The 18,341-nt window shown below is 41.6% G+C and overlaps 1 protein-coding gene and 1 non-coding gene across 2 annotated transcripts in view; both read left to right on the top strand.

Annotated features, from left to right (window-relative positions):
* tmeff2a (transmembrane protein with EGF-like and two follistatin-like domains 2a) overlaps window positions 1–14,696 on the top strand; it is a 134,866-nt gene extending 120,170 nt beyond the window's left edge. The window contains exons 7-10 of the mRNA XM_005925804.3: window positions 187–243; window positions 420–546; window positions 10,713–10,871; window positions 13,136–14,696. Coding sequence (XP_005925866.1) covers window positions 187–243; window positions 420–546; window positions 10,713–10,871; window positions 13,136–13,232 — 440 coding nt within the window. The 3' untranslated portion in view covers window positions 13,233–14,696. The remainder of the gene's footprint in view (window positions 1–186; window positions 244–419; window positions 547–10,712; window positions 10,872–13,135) is intronic.
* Window positions 14,697–17,374: 2,678 nt separating this feature from the next.
* trnas-aga lies at window positions 17,375–17,456 on the top strand. The gene has a single exon. It is a non-coding gene; the product is annotated as a tRNA-Ser (tRNA).
* The last annotated feature ends 885 nt before the right edge of the window (window positions 17,457–18,341 follow it).

Below are 18,341 nucleotides of genomic sequence, written 5' to 3' on the forward strand. Positions count from 1 at the left end.
GGCTCCCATTTATACGCATTAAGCACACAGGCGCACACGGCACATGAACCTTTTGTTGAAATGATCATTCACATTCAGTCCTCTTTACCTGCAGTAGCATCACTGTGCATGAGTAACCTGCGATGGAGCTGTAGGAGAGGTTGCGGTGACCTGAGCTCAGCTTTAATGTGTCTTTGGCCTTTCCAGATGACATAATTGGGAACAAAGGCGGAGATGGACACTTCGCACGGACCGACCCCACGGGTGAGTGCTTCCGTGATGGTGGCAGATAAGCACATAACATGTGCTGTCATTCAAAGATGAATTAGAATTGCTCCCAGACTTTCCTCTGTTCGTCATCCTTTCATGTTTCCCACTTGTTATAATTCATCTCTTCCTGAGGGGCAGTGGCAGATTTTAAGGGTCTCGTGTGTTTGTAGGGGAGAAAGAGGAGACCAGGAACGGACTGGCCCGCGGTTTGTCCATCCCCTGTCCAGATCGCTATAAAAACTACTGCGTCCATGGAGAGTGTCAGTTCCCCAGCGTCCTGGCTCAGCCTTCCTGCAGGTACACATGTACACATGCGCGCACACACACACACACACACACACACACACACACACACACACACACACACAGTTGTAGAGAGGTTCATAGGAAGAGGGGAAACAGAAAAACGACAATGATATTGCAAAGTGATAATACATGTTTTCGCACATGAACAGCGGATAACGTCAGGAGAATTAAATCAGGAGCTTTTTCGTGCTCCTCCTTTCTCACATGCAACACACTGCAGGAGATAGTCTGTTTCACAGATGCGTTCTCACTTCTGGGAATTTGATTAATGCTGCAGTCACACCAGTGAAAATAGGCATGACCAAAATCATTGGGTCTGTGTGCAGTGAACTCGGAATCTCTTTGCTTTTGAATTAGCTGCTTCGAAGACCATTCGCAGTCAGCTGCCGTCTTCAAAGCGACTTTGGTGCAGCGACATGACGCTTAAAAGTGGCGGTAAGATGGAGTCCGTCTGCTGTTAGTTTGCACTGAATGGGGTCAAGTTGGCAATTACAGGCAATCTGTGGGGTGATAAAACGGCAATTAAGTGTGATAAAAAAAAAAAAAAAATCGCAAATCTGTTGCCATCTGTTGCAAATCTGTTGCACAGAAATTCACATTAACCGCTTACATTCAGAAGCCAACCACAATCCCAAAGATCTGAAGACGTAATAAATTCAGAAATTCTCCACACATGGTCATGTAGTTGCTGCAGGATGGTCATTTAACTGTAAAATAACTTGGTGGGCCTCTGGGTGATCAGTTAACTGCTGCAACTACTTGCAATCGGTCCCTGAATGCAAACAAAAAAAAACATAACTTTGTTCAAGTCACAGGTAAGATGTGCAGGATCAGTATACAAGCCAGACACTCGCCTACCTGCTCTGTTGTTGTATGAGCACAACAGGTCACACAGACAATGCACAGAGCAGGTAAAAGGCTGTTTAATTTTTGATGTCAAATTATGATATTTGCACTTGTTTGGTTTCATTTCTGGGCGTTCTTTAGGTTAGTGTCGGTGCCTAACGTAGCTGACCACTGTCTCATTATCTCCGTGAGGGTCTGGCTTCTGGCTTTTGACATTTGCCATGTCAAAAGCCAGGCATCTCGTGTCTTCCCATGACCACGAGATGCCTCCCACATAAACTGGTCACTCTCTATCGCTGGTTACCAATGATAACAGGCTTCTGAGTTCTGAGTTAGCCAGTGGAGGAAGCCTGTTGGTGGTGTGTTGTGAGACTGACAACAAATGTGGTTTGCGTCTTAAGCAAAGATACACATGTGACATTTCAAGTTGCAACATTTGAACACAAGTTTGACATTCTGACTTAAAAGCTAGCCAGCCCACCATTGTTTTCTCAATATGATGTACTTGTAGCAGAGTATTCTGGATTGTAGATGGTATTAACTATTATTTATAATGAGAGAAATGGATTTTAAAAAGCTTCCCGTCATCAATTTTATATTTATGTTAACTATTACGATCAGAGCATTGGCCATTTTCTACTTATCAGTCGAGCATACCGTACTCATTAGGTTTCCACTCAAACAAACAAACCCTACACGAAGCGCCAGGCCCGTTCTGTCTTTTTTATCACAAATTTGTTGTTCCTCTCTCTCTGTGTGATCTGCAGACACTAACAGGAAGTGTGGAATGTAAGACGGCTAATCAGCTGTAAAATTTAGAAATTGCTTGGCAAGTGCTGGAGCAAATTTATTTTTTAATCAGCCTTGTTTATTTTAAATGAATATAAGCCAGTGCGCTGAGAGCGAGAAGTGTTTAAGATCCCTCCTGCTGTAATGGTAGGACGGGCTGTTGACCAGTCAAATATGCTGCACTGCTTCAAATTAATCCCATGTTGGGTTTGTTGTTGCTTAATGAGGATGCTGGTGTTTCCATCCCCATGCTTTATGATCTAGGGTCTTATTTTGCGGTGTGCGGTGGGCTTCAGGTCTTGGACCCACAGACTTTGTGCCATCTGCAATCACGCCTTTGACTGTGGTTCACATCCATACAGCACACAGTAAGAGGCTGAAGGGGGATATATACATATCAGAGAGGGTTGTGATTACAGTTTTTTTTTAAAGTGTCAGCTTCTGTCTTCTGCTGCAGCTGTGCTATTCACAGACAGTCAGGGATTTTTCTCAGCTTAGAATGAGCCTTTGGGGAGGTGCACTCCTGAGGATGAGCGAGCCACTTATAATAAAGGCAGTGAGTCTGGTTTACCTCACTGGACAGAAATCAGTGCATTTCCTGCTATTTTTGGTCGTTTGATAAACAAAAACCTATCAAGATTTCACAGTATTGAAAATAATACCCTAGGGCGCTCTAAATATCCTGGTTATTAAGCTTGAGTAAATGGAGCCCAATTAATAAAACGCTTTAGAAAAATAATTTAATTAGAATGCCAGTGATTTTCCTTTGGCTCACAGCGAAAGTGGTTCGAGAGGATAGCCTGCATTTACAAAAAACCCTGAATACCTTAACAATCCCAAAGACACTCTGGGAATTCATATTGTTGTCTGCACAGCGCAGAGAGGCACAGCCTAAGCCCGCACTGCCACAGAAGTGCAGATGGCGTGTGTTTTATTGGTTTTACTGAATTTGTATAATGATGGCAGAAACTTACAGTAAAAAATTAATTGTAAAAAAACAGAGTAATTTGCAGTATACGACTGCATCACTTGTTATAGGATGCGATTTGAGTTTTAATTCGACTCCAGCTCACATCATAAATGGTTACATTGTGTCATGAAATGTAACACAGCCATGACTGCTTTGCAATGCGCTTAACTTTTACTAAAAGAGAGAGTTGGAAAGGAGGTTTTATTTGAAAAATATTTTAATCCAGTATCTGATCATAACCTGAATGAAAAGTCCCAACAGACCAGTTTGCTGTACTGTATGTGGAGCAGTGGTGTAGTCTATTTTACTGTAGTAGGCATACTCCCTCGCAGTAATGTATACGCCATGGAGCAGCACCTCATAAACACCAAACTCCCTAACACCCAGAATATACAGGCCAAGTGAGATAGATGTCCCACTTTTTCAATAGCTGTAATGGTCTGACAGCTGTTGACATCCAACATATTCTATAACAATTTACGAGTCTGAAAGTCTACAATAACTGGTCGTAAACTAACTATACTCTTATTTGCATATAATTATTGACTTTCAGTGTGTAATTCCAAATGCTTATATCATATGGGAGAATGCTGCTGTTGTAGAGCACTAAAGAAGCACCAGTTGCAGCATTCTGAAAGTATCGGCCGGCGATGGCCTCTTATTCTTGGTTCTTTAATGAGCTAGTCTGCAAACTGCCATCTTATCAGAATTGAGGTGGATTACATCTGACAATGTGCCACTCTAAACAAGTGTAATATATATTTTTTGACTAGAACTAGTCACAAACTGTTCAGTTTTTAATAGTTTAATGTCTGCTTGAAAATTGAAGTAAAATAACTGGGTAAATTAGCATAATAGTTAATTCCATTATCGTGTTTCTGTTCATTTGCAAAACAAAAGAAAATCACTCAAATAAAAGTTCTGTCAAAAAATACTTCCATCCACCATTTTTCTCAACTGGTTATCCAGTTCAGGGTCGCAGAGGGGAGGAGCTTATTGTAGCTGTCATAGTGTGAGTGTCACCAGTCATCTTCACATTCACATCCACACCAATTTCAAAATCTCCAATTTATAATCTCGCATGCATGTCTTTGGAGTTTGGGAGAAAGCCAGAGCGCCTCGAGACCCCTGCAGGTTCAAGCCATTTTCTAGGGTGCAGCCAAGGGTTGGAAGGTCTCGGGTACGACGGTCTCGGATCTCATCTCTGCTTTTTGCAGATGATGTCGTTCTGTTTGCTTCATTGACCCATTACCTCCAGATTGCACTGGGCAGTTTGCAGCCAAGTGTGAAGCATCTGGGGTAAAAAGTAGCATCTCCAAGTCTGAGGCCATGATTCTCGGCCGGAAAAGGGTGGAGTGCCGACTACTGGTTGCCCTTGAGTTGCTACCCCAAACAGATGAATATCTTATGTAAGTATCTTGGGGTCTTGTTCATGAATGAAGGAAGAATGGAACAAGAGACTGACAGATGAATTAGCACAGTCATCAGTGATGAAGAAGCTGTTCCAGTCTGTTGTGTTGCAGAGCGAGCTGAGCATGAAAACAAAGCCGTCAGTCTATCAGTTGATATAATCCCACCCTCACCTGTGGTCAGGTTATCTGGGTGGTGATGGACAGAATGAGAATGGAAACAAATGGTGGAAAAGCGATTCCTCTGTAAGGTGTAGAAGCTCAACCTAAGAGATCAGACATTCGGGGGGGGGGACTCAGAGTAGAGTTACTACTCTTCCACAACAAAAGGACTCCATCACAATGCTGTGGGCATCTGATCTGGATGCATCCTGGGCACCTCCTAGGTGAAGTGTTTCAGACATATCGTACTATGAGAAGTCCCTGGACCGACTCAGAACACACTGGCTTGGGAATGGTTTCGTATGCCCCCAGAAGAGCAAGAGAAGCATGAGAGGATGGATGGATGGATGGATGGATGGAGATGTCACATTGTTATATACAAACATTTTTAGTTTTTAGTTTTCCATCTTTGGGTGTGATCGTACAGCTGAAGCACTCAGTTTTGTAGTTGTTATGCACACAGACTACTCTGTTGCCTGAACTTTGATCAGTACAATGCTCGTGTCTACCTGCCCATTTTCTTTGTGACAAAAATATAGCCCAAAAATAAAGGAAAGGGAGGACATATCCTGGGGCATTTTAAGCAGCTACAGAGAAATCCAGGCATCTTCTTGGTGCAGATGTGGTATAAAGCAGTAAATCATGTAGTACTACACCAGTGATTTGTGGGGATGTGTGGTTACTTTGTAGCAGCCTAGTGTCATTTGCATGTAACTGTGTACAAGTGTGCGTAATAGCTCGGCGCTCTGGTGTTGCTGTGCTCTAATCATAAACTGCAGATGTATCAACATATCTGTGCCGCTGCCTTCGGATGGCTGCAGGGGATTCATGAACTGAAGCAGAAACTCGAAGCAGCTGCTGATAACAGACACTTTAAGAAACTCTCACATTCAATCATAGATAAATGCAGATGGATTTACTGGCTTTCCTGCTTCATCCATGTTCATTTATGATGTTGAATAAAAGTGATCAATTTAAATGATTTATTATTTTTATTAACCCTGAAAGCCTTATCCTGTTATTACTGCGTATTTGCTGGAATTATTAAATTTGTTATTGTTGATAAAATCTGCAAAGTGACAGCAAAGCGACAGACGCTGCAAGTCATTCTGTGCCAGCTCAGTCAAATCTTTATAAAAAAACATATTATATGTGGAAGGAGGAAACTATGAATTATTTAAAGATTCGTGCTGTGTTTGAGATTTTTAAGTTGGTATTTACAGACAAAAAATGTCATCAAATAAATTGTAATATTAGCAAACATAACTAAAGTAAATACAAAATACAGTTTTCAAATGATGATCGACTTTATTAGTAATTTATTAGTAATTTAAATTTAAAGTAAAAGCCCCCTGAATGAAATAAGTCATTGTGTCACCCTTGACAACTGCAACTGCTAATGAGTCTTTCAAATCTCACAGCGATGCCACATTGGTGGTGGTGAAGGTTAAACCAAAGCATCTCCATCCGATTTAAGTCCAAAACCATCAGTTTGTTGAGTCATTCAGACGGAGAGCTGTGTGTTTCAGATATACATAATCCAAGTTCACTTTAGTTTCAGGGCATGAACTGGTGGTCGGACAGAGAGCAGTTGTGGCAAGTCCTCAAGATCCTGAAGCAGCAAAGCAGCTCGCCAGACCACCACACTACCACCACCATGTTTGACTGTTGGTATGATGTTCTTGTTATGAAGTGCCGCGGTAGTTTTATGCCAGATAACGGAACTCAAATCTTCTAAAAAGTAAAACTTTTGTCTAAACAGTCCACAGAGTATTTTCCCAAACATATTGGGGATCATCATCGTCTCTTTCTTGTGCTGAATCATGAACTCTGCAGTTCTTGTGACCTCCTGATCCAACAGTAGGCTGCCTGCTCCTGAAAACGTTCACCACTGTTTCAGATTTCTCCAGTTTTGGATAATGGTTCTCGTCATGGTTCGTTGGAGTCCCAGAACCTTAGAAATGATTTTGATAGATGTGAGTTTGCTTCTCTGCTATTCTTGAGATTGTAGGACTATGAATTGCTTTTTGAGATTGTTTAGCCCGCTTTACTTTGTCAGAAAGGTTCTATTTAAGTGACTTCTCAATTCAACAGGTCTGGCAGTGATGAGGCCTGGGTGTACCTATTGAAATTAAACCCAGCTTTGCAAAATATGTGGATAATCACAGTTAGTTCATGATTTAACAATGGCAGCAATTAATTTTTCACACAGAGTCGGGTAGGTTTGAAGAGACTTTTTTCCCTTAATAAATTAAATTATCATTTCAAACATGTATTTTTATGTTAACTCAGCTTACCTTTGTCTAAAAATGAAATTTATTTGACGATCTAAAACATTTAAGTGCGAAGAAATCAGGAAGAGGGCAAATATCTTTTCATGTATGTGTTCAGGTCGTGGCTTATGATACAATATATAATGTACCAAGTCAAACATCTGGGTCCATTCAAGAGAGAAGCTGAAAGTATATTATGTCCCATAATGTTTTTTTTACTCAAGCCGTAACCTCCAGGACTGAAAAACGAATCCAATACTCTTAGTTAAAAAAAGCTCGCTATCTAGCTGGAAATTAAGTATGATCATTTGTGGCCCTAAATAACAAAACAGTCACAGCTAAAATTCTCGAAGCTGTTTGAAAATGGTAGTAGGTGGGTTTAAATACATCCATCTACTATATACAGTCTATGTTTTTACCGTCACAGAAGAAACGGGTCCAATTCTGTACTGAGAGAGAGTGCAGCATTTAGTTGCTTCAGCATTTAACGTTGGAATTATGGACAATTACAAACTTTAGAGCATTTTCCTTTTTTGAAAATAAATTGATGCTTTCACTGTGTATCAAGCTGTCACTCTAAAACCAGAGTTCATGCGAAACCGTGAATTCTGTGCACCCCTGTGCCCCTATTTTGCCGACAGACACATCAGCTGAGAATTGGCCACACAGGTGCAAATTTCATATTCATACAGGCACACAGAACATACTTAACTCAGGCAGCAGAGATATGCATTTACAAAAAGGCACACTGAGGAATGATATTAAAACCCACCACCCACACACCAAGCCAGTATACATGTGTGCTGCTCAGGTCTGCCATCTTTTACAGCCTGATAGTGTAGCAGCCAGGGGGTCTCGGTGTCTCTCGCTGGCGCTATCTCTCTCTACTTTCTCTCTAACCTCGATCATCCCAGACGTTCTCTTTGCATGCTGAGCAGCCAGGGAGTGCGGAGGGTCTCTGCTGCCCCCTGATGGCTGTATGGGGCAAAGTCTGTATTTTAATGTGAAGGAAAGCGCAGCGGTCTCTGTGGGAGTGGTGCATGTCTGTGACTGTGTGTGTGTTTGTGCGGTACACGAGTGTGGAAACCAAGCACAACCCCCGAACAGAACAAGGTTGCAATGTTCATCTCGTACGCTGTCAGGTCGAAGGGATAGAGAATGTGAAGCAGGTTGTGTGTTTGTGTGTGTGTTTTTGTGCCAAACAAGGATGTGCAGGTGTTGGTGGGTAACAACCTCCCCAGAGACAGGAAAAGCAGGTAAAGAGGAGATGGAGGAGAAGGGGAGATTAAAAGGGGGACTGTTTTAGCTCGTCTCTGAGGACAAAGATCATCTCCATTAGTCTTTTGTGTGTGTTTGTGTGTGTTTTCCCACTCAAGGTCTACACCAAGCTGGCAAAACCTGTAGTATTATGCTGCCGATTGCATCCGTAAAAGACTACCTCTAAATACAAAATGCTCTAAATACAAAAGGGTTTTTGTCTGTTTTACCCCACATGTCCTTGTATGGAAGCCAGGCTGTATCTGATACACAAAGGCAACAGTGTAGGCAACACCTGTCTTCATTTCTTTTGTATCAGGTTTTTTGGAACTTTCAGGTGAGAGTAACAAGTTCAATAAGATGTTTTGGGTCATTGTTGTTTGAACTCTAATTTATACTTTTGATATTTGCTGGACTTTTTTAAATTCTGAAATAATTTTGGACTAAACGTAGCAAAACAAACTTGTGGTATGAACCCAGCATTGTTCATTTTGACTTCACTTTTTTGCAGGGTGGTGAAATTTGGGTATTTTTTGTTTTGTTTTGTCAGATGTCAGAAAATACCCTCGAAATAAGCGCAGAGGTATCAACCATACAGCCAGTGGGCTGGAACCATCCAGCCAAACATCTGGCCCATTAGAGAAGGCTGTCAGTCTCGCCCCAGCCTGAGGTCTAGAGCTCTTTACAGCCACGCTAACATGTTTTCAAGTAGGAGCTGGTGTCATTCAAAGCAATATTTGGGACTGTGATGTGGTATTTCACAGTCACACCTTGCCTCCCAGTAATGCCATCACTGTCTTTTCTTTGAACGTGTCTGGAAAAACACTCTGGACCCAGACTGTTTATACATTTGAAAACTAAGTTAAGAAAAGACAAATGAATAAATCTCTCAAAACTAAGTAAATTATATTTCTTTAAAATGTGACAAGGATGCCACCAAACAGGCTTTCTATCCATTGTTTTCAGAGTTTGGTTGTATAAAGATGTCAAATGCCTAATTATAGATAGCAAAGCTCAAACTGTCATACAGTATGAAAAATGAGACAATATCATTGAATACATAGAAACTGAGCTGTGGAAGTGGGCATACTTACTGCTGTCATGCTGGCAAAGACCCACACAGGCACACCAGTTCCACACAGAAAGGTGTGTCTTGTCTCCTAACCACTCAACCAACTACGTCACCCAACTTTGCACCACCTAGGTTTTCCATGTTGACTCTCATCCAAGTACTAACCAGCTCACCAGCTCACCCGACCATAACCTGCAAGACAAAACTCTGTGTTTGCATCTTTGTTTTTCAATGTGCACATTTGAAAATGCAGATTCTTTAGCCTCCACCAGGGGGCAGCACTCTTAGCAAATTCCTATGCACAAAGAAAGCGCTACAAACAACAAGTAAAGTGATGAATCCAAGGAGCAGGTGTTCTTTATAATGACAGAAAATGAACTGAATGTAGAAAAGCTGGGACCTATTGCTGCTTTTGCATCTCTTATTCTGTTGTTACTGATCTTTGTAAGCGGATAGTTTATTAAATATATGTACCTATGTCCTTATTTACATCAAAAAAGGACACATTTTAGATTTTCTCTTTTTAAGATGGTATGTGGCTTTTCTTGAAATGTGGCTCAAGTGGCTTGACCTACTTGGGATGAGCTAAATGAGTTTGGCACCCCAGATAACAAATAGTTAATATCTATCCACCCCGAAGATCATTTCCTGAGAAGGTTTTCTATAGATTTTCTATTTTCTATTTTCTAAAATAAAATCTGGATTTTATTTTTGTCCTAAGGTGTCAATGACAGCTCGAGCGCCACAGCTCCCCACAGCGAAAGCTTTGATTAATCGTTCAGTGTTTGATTTCACACACTGATACCAGCGCCGCACCACAAGATGGATGTATCATGACCGAATTGCATCATGCTTTAATTATAGTCCCTGCAGTAACTGTTCTTACATTCCATTATTTCCTGAGTGTCTTCCCTATTAATCTCCTGATATCAGAAGCTTGTAAGAGAAAACACAAGGAGCCCAACCTGACCAATCGCACTACTTGACGTTTTCATCTGGTTGCTTTCAGCACTTCACTGTGGCAGCTACATGTGTATGTTCTATACAGACACACAGCTTAACACACTATCTATAATGGCAGCATTAGTATGCCCACAGGCCTAGAACAAAGAGAAGATTATGCATTTTTATGCCGCTAACCGCAAACCCCATCAGTCATGTTCATCTGAACAGCTACAGCTAAGGAAAAAATAAAGTCACCACACTGTCACAGAAATGCAGCGTTCCACCGCAATGTCTTTATCAAACACTCGGTGACGTTTCAATTAGAAATGCTAAAAATAATGAACCTGTCACTCCGTGCACAGGAATGACTCGCTTTCTCTCTCACTTTCCCCCCACTCTTGTGCGTTTGTGCGTCTGTGTGTGCGTGATCTCAGCTGTCACTCGGGTTTTAGGGGCCCCCATTGTGACATCAAGGAGTACAACGTCCTCTATGTGGTGCCAGGCTCCGGCAAACTGCACTATGTCCTCATCGCCTCTATCATCGGAGCACTCCAGGTGGTCATCATCTGTGTGGTGGTGCTCTGCATTACCAGGTGAGTCATGCTCGAACACACACACATATACAAAAACAGCCTACTAATGAGCCTGGGAGCAGTGTTTTCCATGTTGTGTGTATCTGGGAGTTACAGACTCCTGAGCATGTAGGCAACAGCTGAAAGGTCACCGAGGTTTTGGGCACACATAGAAAGTACTGTCACGTTCTCAGGGGGCACACACACACACACACACACACACACACACATATCTGAAAACCTGCAGGTGTGTATGCAAGCACAGAAACCCACACATATCTGTATAGTCCAGCATGCACACACACACAGACACTTGTGTTTTAACATAAGCATTTTGTATTCACTATAAAAACCCACCCACACTCAGAGCCACAAACACACACATTCACATATAGCCTGCAGCTTGTCTGCCTCTGGCTGACCTAAGCAATTTATGACATTTAATAAAAGATTTTAAAGGAGTTTTGACCGAGACAAAACTGCTCCTCCGAGCAAAGGAGGGAGGAGGAGGAGGGGCGAAATGAGAAAGTGGAGCAGGGTGAGAGGGTAAGGAGAGGAGATAAAGAAGCAAAGAGAGAATTTATAACACGAAATACAGCGACAGCAACACTAATGTGTCCTGCAGCGTAGCGATATCCATTTAACACAAAAACATACTTGAAAATTCTTCTACGAGTCGAAAGGAATGAACTTCCAAGCGAATCGACGCAGGCGAGCGTTTCAGCGGTTACTGACTCGCTCCGTCTCTGTCAAGCCGATCGAATTTGCGCGTCATTTGTTGCGTTTTATGAATGTTGCTGGAGTTTTATGTGATTTCTGTTTGTTGTAAAGATTTGCCATTCAGTTAAAGGACAAACAGGGGGAAGTGGAAAAGGTCATCCCTATGCTTTGCCTCTTGTGTAAGAGATTTTGTGACATCTTGGAAAAGGTCTGTTCAAAAGGACTTCCCTGCAAAATACCATGTTTCCACCATTTTATTTTTATTATTCGTTACTTCTGTCTTATAAAATGAACAGAACAAACAAAGCTTTTATAACTTGAACTTCTTCTGTGGAGCCCAAGCCCTCTGGTTCCTATGAAATTGTTGGCAAAGACAATATTTTGTTTGATTTTTCAAAGATGAAGATGTTAGTCATTTCCTACAAATTCAGCATCTTATAAAATGCTATTTTCTGTTTCTGTTAAAAAAGAAAATCATCTCTCTACAGATTGTCCTCTCATTTTCCCGCTACAAAAGTCTCAAACAGGTGTTCATCTGATTTGTTTTCAGATGCTTCTTTTGTTTTTGCAGCAATAAGTTTTGCAAGCAACGCTGAGTATTGCTGAATAGCATGGCTATGTACTCAGAATCACACGGAGTGCTTTGGGTTGTTTGGCACCAGAACGTCAGGCACAGATCCTTTGGATGCTGTGGGGTTGCTGGGTGGGGCTTCCATGGATCTGTCTTTTTCTGACAGTCTAATTGGGATCAGAGGTGCTTGAACGTCCTTCCAATGCCCTGGGATCTTTGTTATGTTCCCCATTTGGAGGTGAATGCAGCATACATCAGTGTAGCTGCAGTCACACAATCAGACACAGCTGAAACAAATCGCAAAGAGGCTGCTCAGTCTCCAGTTGTCAGGGAATACATTTCTCCCTAGCAACCTGTGGTTGCCAGGGGGCCACTAACTGGTCCCTGGCGTGACTGGAGCTTTAACAAATTTCTCAGTGACTGCCAACAACCACTCGCCAATCGATCGCGGAATGCAAACCTTTCAGTAGGTGTGACTCTCCGGTCTCTCGGCCTGGTGGATGTGGCCTTTGGGGGTTGCACGAGTCAAAGAAGCAGGCACATGAATCCCAAACTCAGACTTATTAACAGTGAACCTGAACATATGCAACATAAAAGAAAGAAGCAGGCTCTAACTGTGATTTACAAATGTGTTTTTCTTCATACTTGTTTAAGGTTACAAATTAAGCTTTACTTTATTTTTAGTATTCTTTTTTTAATACTCAATTTGTTGGTGCTGTTACATTCTAAACTGTAGTCATTTTTAAAAAAGGTGATTTTTACTCATTTTTCAGTCATATTGCGTGTATCATGAATTCTTTTGGTCAATATAATCGTGTGCTAACATCTGTGTTCCTGACAGGTGATTTACATGAAAAAGGTTTGGGACCTCTGCTTTAAAGCATCTGCATGTATTAAAGCAGCAGTCTGCCATCCATGTTTCTCCCTTTAAAGTCTGAGTTATTAGATTAATATTAAAACAGTAATTCATCTTCTTCGTGATTTTGTGTTTTAGGAAGTGCCCACGGACCAACAGGATCAACCGGCAGAAGCAGAACAATGTCCACTTCAGTTCAGAGAATACCATGCGCGCCTCCACCCGACTGATCTGAGCCCAGACACACCAGACAGAGTCCCCCCTCCACGTTACGGAGCGCTGTGGCGTTAGATGTTTCTTCCCCGCCCCCAAGTAGGCCAACCCTGAAAATTAGCATCTGCTTCCCATCACTCTTCGCCCTCTCTCCCAGTATGAACTCAAAGAATGTCCATGGAGGATGGTGGCAAAGCAAAGACAGAGCTGGCACACAAGTGAGGTGACAATGATTACACATTGGAGAAATGCTGTCATTAGTCACCGCCGCCGCCAGCCCCCTACCCATGCCCATGTGTCTCCTTGCACCTTTTTCTGAAGGTTTTTCCTGAAAAAAACTAAACAAAACACGAACTATGAGGACTCGGGAGGGGGGGGGTGCGGAGGATACTGAATGTGTGTGTGTGTGAATGTGTATTAGATGTGTGCACTTTGGTAGAGGTGGGCTAGCCGGTGTCTGTTCTTTGTAGATGAGGGGTACAAAGCAAATCGGGGTAGTGCAAAGCAGGGTATCTGGCTTTTAATGAGGTGTGTGTTCAGCCTGGGAGGGGGGTGGGGGGGTTTGGGGGCTACACGTGATGCCTTGCACCTTGTGTTATAGGAGACCTTTGACAGAGGGCACAATGTTATTATAGAGCTCTCTGTTCGGTTGTGACGATGACGTCAGCTACTGTATCTTGGGTTCTATTTCCAATAGTTATTACTACGTTGTCTTGATGGGGTAATTTTTCTGTAAATGTAAATAAATAATTTATATCACGAAATGTAACATATTCTGTGTCGGTCTTTGTCTGTATTGAAGCAATGACATGTTGGTAGTGTTTATTAGTGTCATAATCATAATCTGTATCACCATCCATCCATTTTTCTCAGTGTTTTCCTGTTTCTCCAGGGGGATACTGAGGCACGGTGAGTTATTGGTTTACACCAGTGTCCCCCTTCCAGGTGGAAATGCCTGGAAAATCTCCAAGGAGAGAATGCCTGTGGCATCCTGACTGGATTTTGGAATCACCTCACCTGGCTCTTTACGACATGAAGCAACAGTCTAGTTCCACACCTACACATCACTCTTACCTTATTCAGACTTAGTTAAAATAGGCCAGTTTAAGTCAATTTTAAAGGATGGATTGGTCATACACATACTGCATATGATCTGGATCTCACTTTTTCTCATGTGACAGTTTCATTTGTGTGATTGTTTTGTGTCAATATGGGATGGATATAGGTATACCCCACCTCTGGCCCTGTGGTAGCTGAAGTAGACTCTGCACACAGAGCTCATGGCCATCGGTGGAGGCTGGAACTTACATAATCTCCGAGATTGAAAGCCTTACTTTTTGTTTTAGCTGTTTCTTCATCACAATGATCCGAGTTACTGTTGACATCACACCAATCTGCTCAGTCAGGGAATCAGTATCATCAGGTAATCATCAGTCAGGTAAGGTTGGGAGACATTTAATCGCCTTCTATGGTAAAATGGTAAATGGCCTGTATTTGTATAGCGCTTTACTAGTCCCTAAGGACCCCAAAGCGCTTTACATATCCAGTCATCCACCCATTCACACACACATTCACACACTGGTGATGGCAAGCTACGTTGTAGCCACAGCCACCCTGGGGCGCACTGACAGAGGCGAGGCTGCCGGACACTGGCGCCACCGGGCCCTCTGACCAATCCTTAACAGTGAATCCACCATTCTGAAGCATAAGACCAAAGCCACAGGAACTCAAACCAGCTGCTTCACACTCAGCTGTACCACATAGAAAAAGTGACACAAAAACCTGTGCTGTGATTGCAGTTCTATAGGATGAGTAAATAGTAATCTGCAGTAATGCAGCTCTTGTGTTGGTTTGTTATGATGAACAGAAAGCTGAGCACGAAAGTGAAGCTGTAGCTTCACTATCAGATCAGCATTCTCACCCACATCTATGGCTGCACGCGGAGGGTAGTGACCAAACAAGTTGACAGGTTGAGGAGCTCAGTGTTTTGAGAGGGAGTCAGAGTAGACTACTCAACAGTGCAAGTTGAGGTGGTTCAATGCATCTGACTAGGATTACCTTCTGGACACCTCCCAGTTGAGCTGTTTTGGGCATCTCCAAATGGGTAAAGGTCCTGGGCTAGATCCAGGACGTGCTGGTGAGATTATGTCTCTCAGGTGGAGTTGGAGAAGGTGGCTGGACAAAGGAGGCCTGGGTATCTCTGTCCCCACAACCCAGACCGGGAGAAGCAACAGAGGATGGAAGGCTAAGTTGCCAGTTCATACTACTTTATATTGCAGGGTAAAGAGGTAAAAACTTTAATATTAAGACAAATCTGAGCATGTGTCTGTCAAATGTGGGGAGGGGGAACTTCTTTTTAAGTTGACCTCTGAACTGAGCTCAGGGAGGAGCAGCTGTCCCTGAGGAGAAAGGGGGAAATGGCATAGAGAGATTTAGGGTCTGCATGATTTCTTTTGGTTTGGCTTCCTTGTATAAAAGCTTAGATTTTGTGAGTTATTGCCCTTCCATTATTCAGATGTCACTCAGATGACTGATAACGGTGGTTTTGATCGACTCATCAGAGGCTTATTCGTGCAAATCAGCTTGCAGTCATTATTCATCTGCCTCGAGCTTCCAGCAGAACATTGCTCACTAAGCAGCACTGTGATAGCAGGAAACATCAGAACTACAAGAAAGTGTCAGAAGTCCGATTGTAATTCCAGACTGAAAGTTTCTAACTTGGTAGTGCACAGAACTCTGTAACACTGTGGAGACTACATCAGCTCTATCTAAAACACAAGCAGACAGATCAAAAATGAACACACCGACATCAATACATCAAACTCTGATGAGACAGAGAAAAAAGCCATCACACAGAATTAAAGAAAGATGGCAAAACACTGTGAAGTGCTGATGGGTGGAAGGATCTCTAAACTACCTTTCAAGAAAGTAATAAAGACCTGAGGTGGGGTAAAATAAAATGCCTTTTCAGCATTAGGATAACTATAGAATGAAAACGGCGCTTTGCTTCTTAGAGCTGAACTCCCATGAGGGGAAGCAACCCTCTGCTTTGCATCTTTGTGAAGCAGGGAATTTAAAACCCCAAACACAGCTCAAAGCCAAATTTTAACATAAAGCCTTTTTAAAAATTTTTACAGTTACACTATAAGTCATATTGGAATTATTTTGCATTGAATAAATTACATATCTATGACTTTCATAAAATTTTATTCCACGCTATATCTGGTATTATAAACTAATTAAAAAGTTTATTATTTTTTTATTAAGTGAAAACTAGATGATCACAAAGTCAGTTAAACTTCAGGAATATCAGTCTGCTCAGTTAGGAATCAAAACATCTTTGTCTCTGGTGCAGAGTGCCAAGTGTGCCCTTCAGTTTTTTGAGTAGGGTATTAATTTACTAAATTACTCTAAAATCTGAGTTTTAATTAAACGCATATGGTAAGAAGGGGATGCGGTTCTGTAGTAAATTAGGCTCCACCCACCTTATCCAGCCACAACAGTAGTACTATACAGTGCTACATCAGCTACTGACACATGAACATAATTACTGATGTTGTTAATTACTCTTACATGAGTTCCTTTCTGCACTGAATGCTTTTACTTTTGATACGCCAACATTATATTAATATACACTTACAATGAATTCAGTGCGAGTTTGCTCAGCTGTTGTTGTTGGGATTTTTTTCACCTGATTCCTAAAACTAAACTATAAACTAAAACTAGGGAAAAAAAAATTTTGTTACTTTTTGTTACTGTGAATATATAAATATGTATTAAGTGTAATTATTATTTATTTATTTTTTTAGTTGTGGTCAGTTTGCTCAGAAACTTGGTGAATCTGCTTACTGAGGAGATGACTTTGTTTCACGTGTTGTTGTAGTATTGTAAAATTCTGATCTTCTCCATTTTTTCCATTGAATCACCAATTAGATAATAAAAACTGTTTTAACAGTAACAGGTAACCACAGTGCAACAGGTGTCAGCCGCCACCAGATGGCGCTGCATTCACCGGAACTTGACCTCAGCATGCGCCTCTTCTGTACACAGCGGCGTCACAGATGCGGTAACATCACTGAGAAAGTGTGTGTTTGCCGAGCTGTGCTAAAAAGTGGAATCATGGACTCATCTGAACTCATTTCTCATATCGAAACTGTTTGTGTAGTTGTCGTGGCCGAGTGGTTAAGGCGATGGACTAGAAATCCATTGGGGTCTCCCCGCGCAGGTTCGAATCCTGCCGACAACGAATTGCTGTTTTAAAAACCGGTAATAGGGACGTGAGGAAATCATTACTGCTTACTAGAACCGCTATGTTTCTCTGTCATTGTATCAATTTCACGGCACCTGTTTGACATTAAATAGTATAAAACACTGGCATTACTAATAACCTCATTGTAGGTGCTGTTCTATTTAAGCCCAGAGTTCTAATAAATGTGATTAGTAACACCTGTCTTTATTTATGTCAAAACGTCTGCTGCATGGAAAAAGGTCTGTTCGAGGATTAAAGCTGATATCCTTTGGACCTGACTCATCCAGTCACGATTAACGTGTAGCCTTCTTGTTGCCTGTACAGATGATTTAACTGTGTCCTCCATATTTGAGGCTTTTACAAGTTTTGGGGGTTTGTTTGTTTGTTTTTGTTTTTTTACAGATATCTAATATGATAATAGGTTCTATGGGGTGACCATATTTTGATTTCCAAAGAAGAGGACACTTGGCCTAGTCATGATGAAATTTAATAATAATACTGTTTGCTTAAAGAAAACTTTAACATATTTAAACAATGCCTTCTCTGATGGTGAATGGTGAAATAAAATGTCATATAGGTTTTTCCAAGTCAACAAACGCAAAAGACAGAGGATGGTTGGTCACCATATAAGTATTGATTAAACCACCGATTTTTTACAGAATGAGTTACAAAATTACTTTTTTTCCTGTGGGGCTGTTGAAGGGCGAACTGTAGAATGCGCACTTCTTGAGACTTCTTCCAGGCGCCACCTAGTGCATTAAGAACATCAAAGTCACATTATTATGGGAATCGGCAAAAGACTATCCCAAAAAAGGAAAAGTTAACAATCCTAGAATTCTGCTCTGGAAAATCCTGGGTCATTTTGATAGAACTAATAACTTT

The sequence above is a fragment of the Haplochromis burtoni genome, unplaced genomic scaffold (genome assembly GCF_018398535.1).
Source record: "Haplochromis burtoni strain Fernald_Lab_line unplaced genomic scaffold, NCSU_Asbu1 Contig_87, whole genome shotgun sequence".
In the NCBI taxonomy this organism is placed as follows: Eukaryota; Metazoa; Chordata; class Actinopteri; order Cichliformes; family Cichlidae; genus Haplochromis; species Haplochromis burtoni.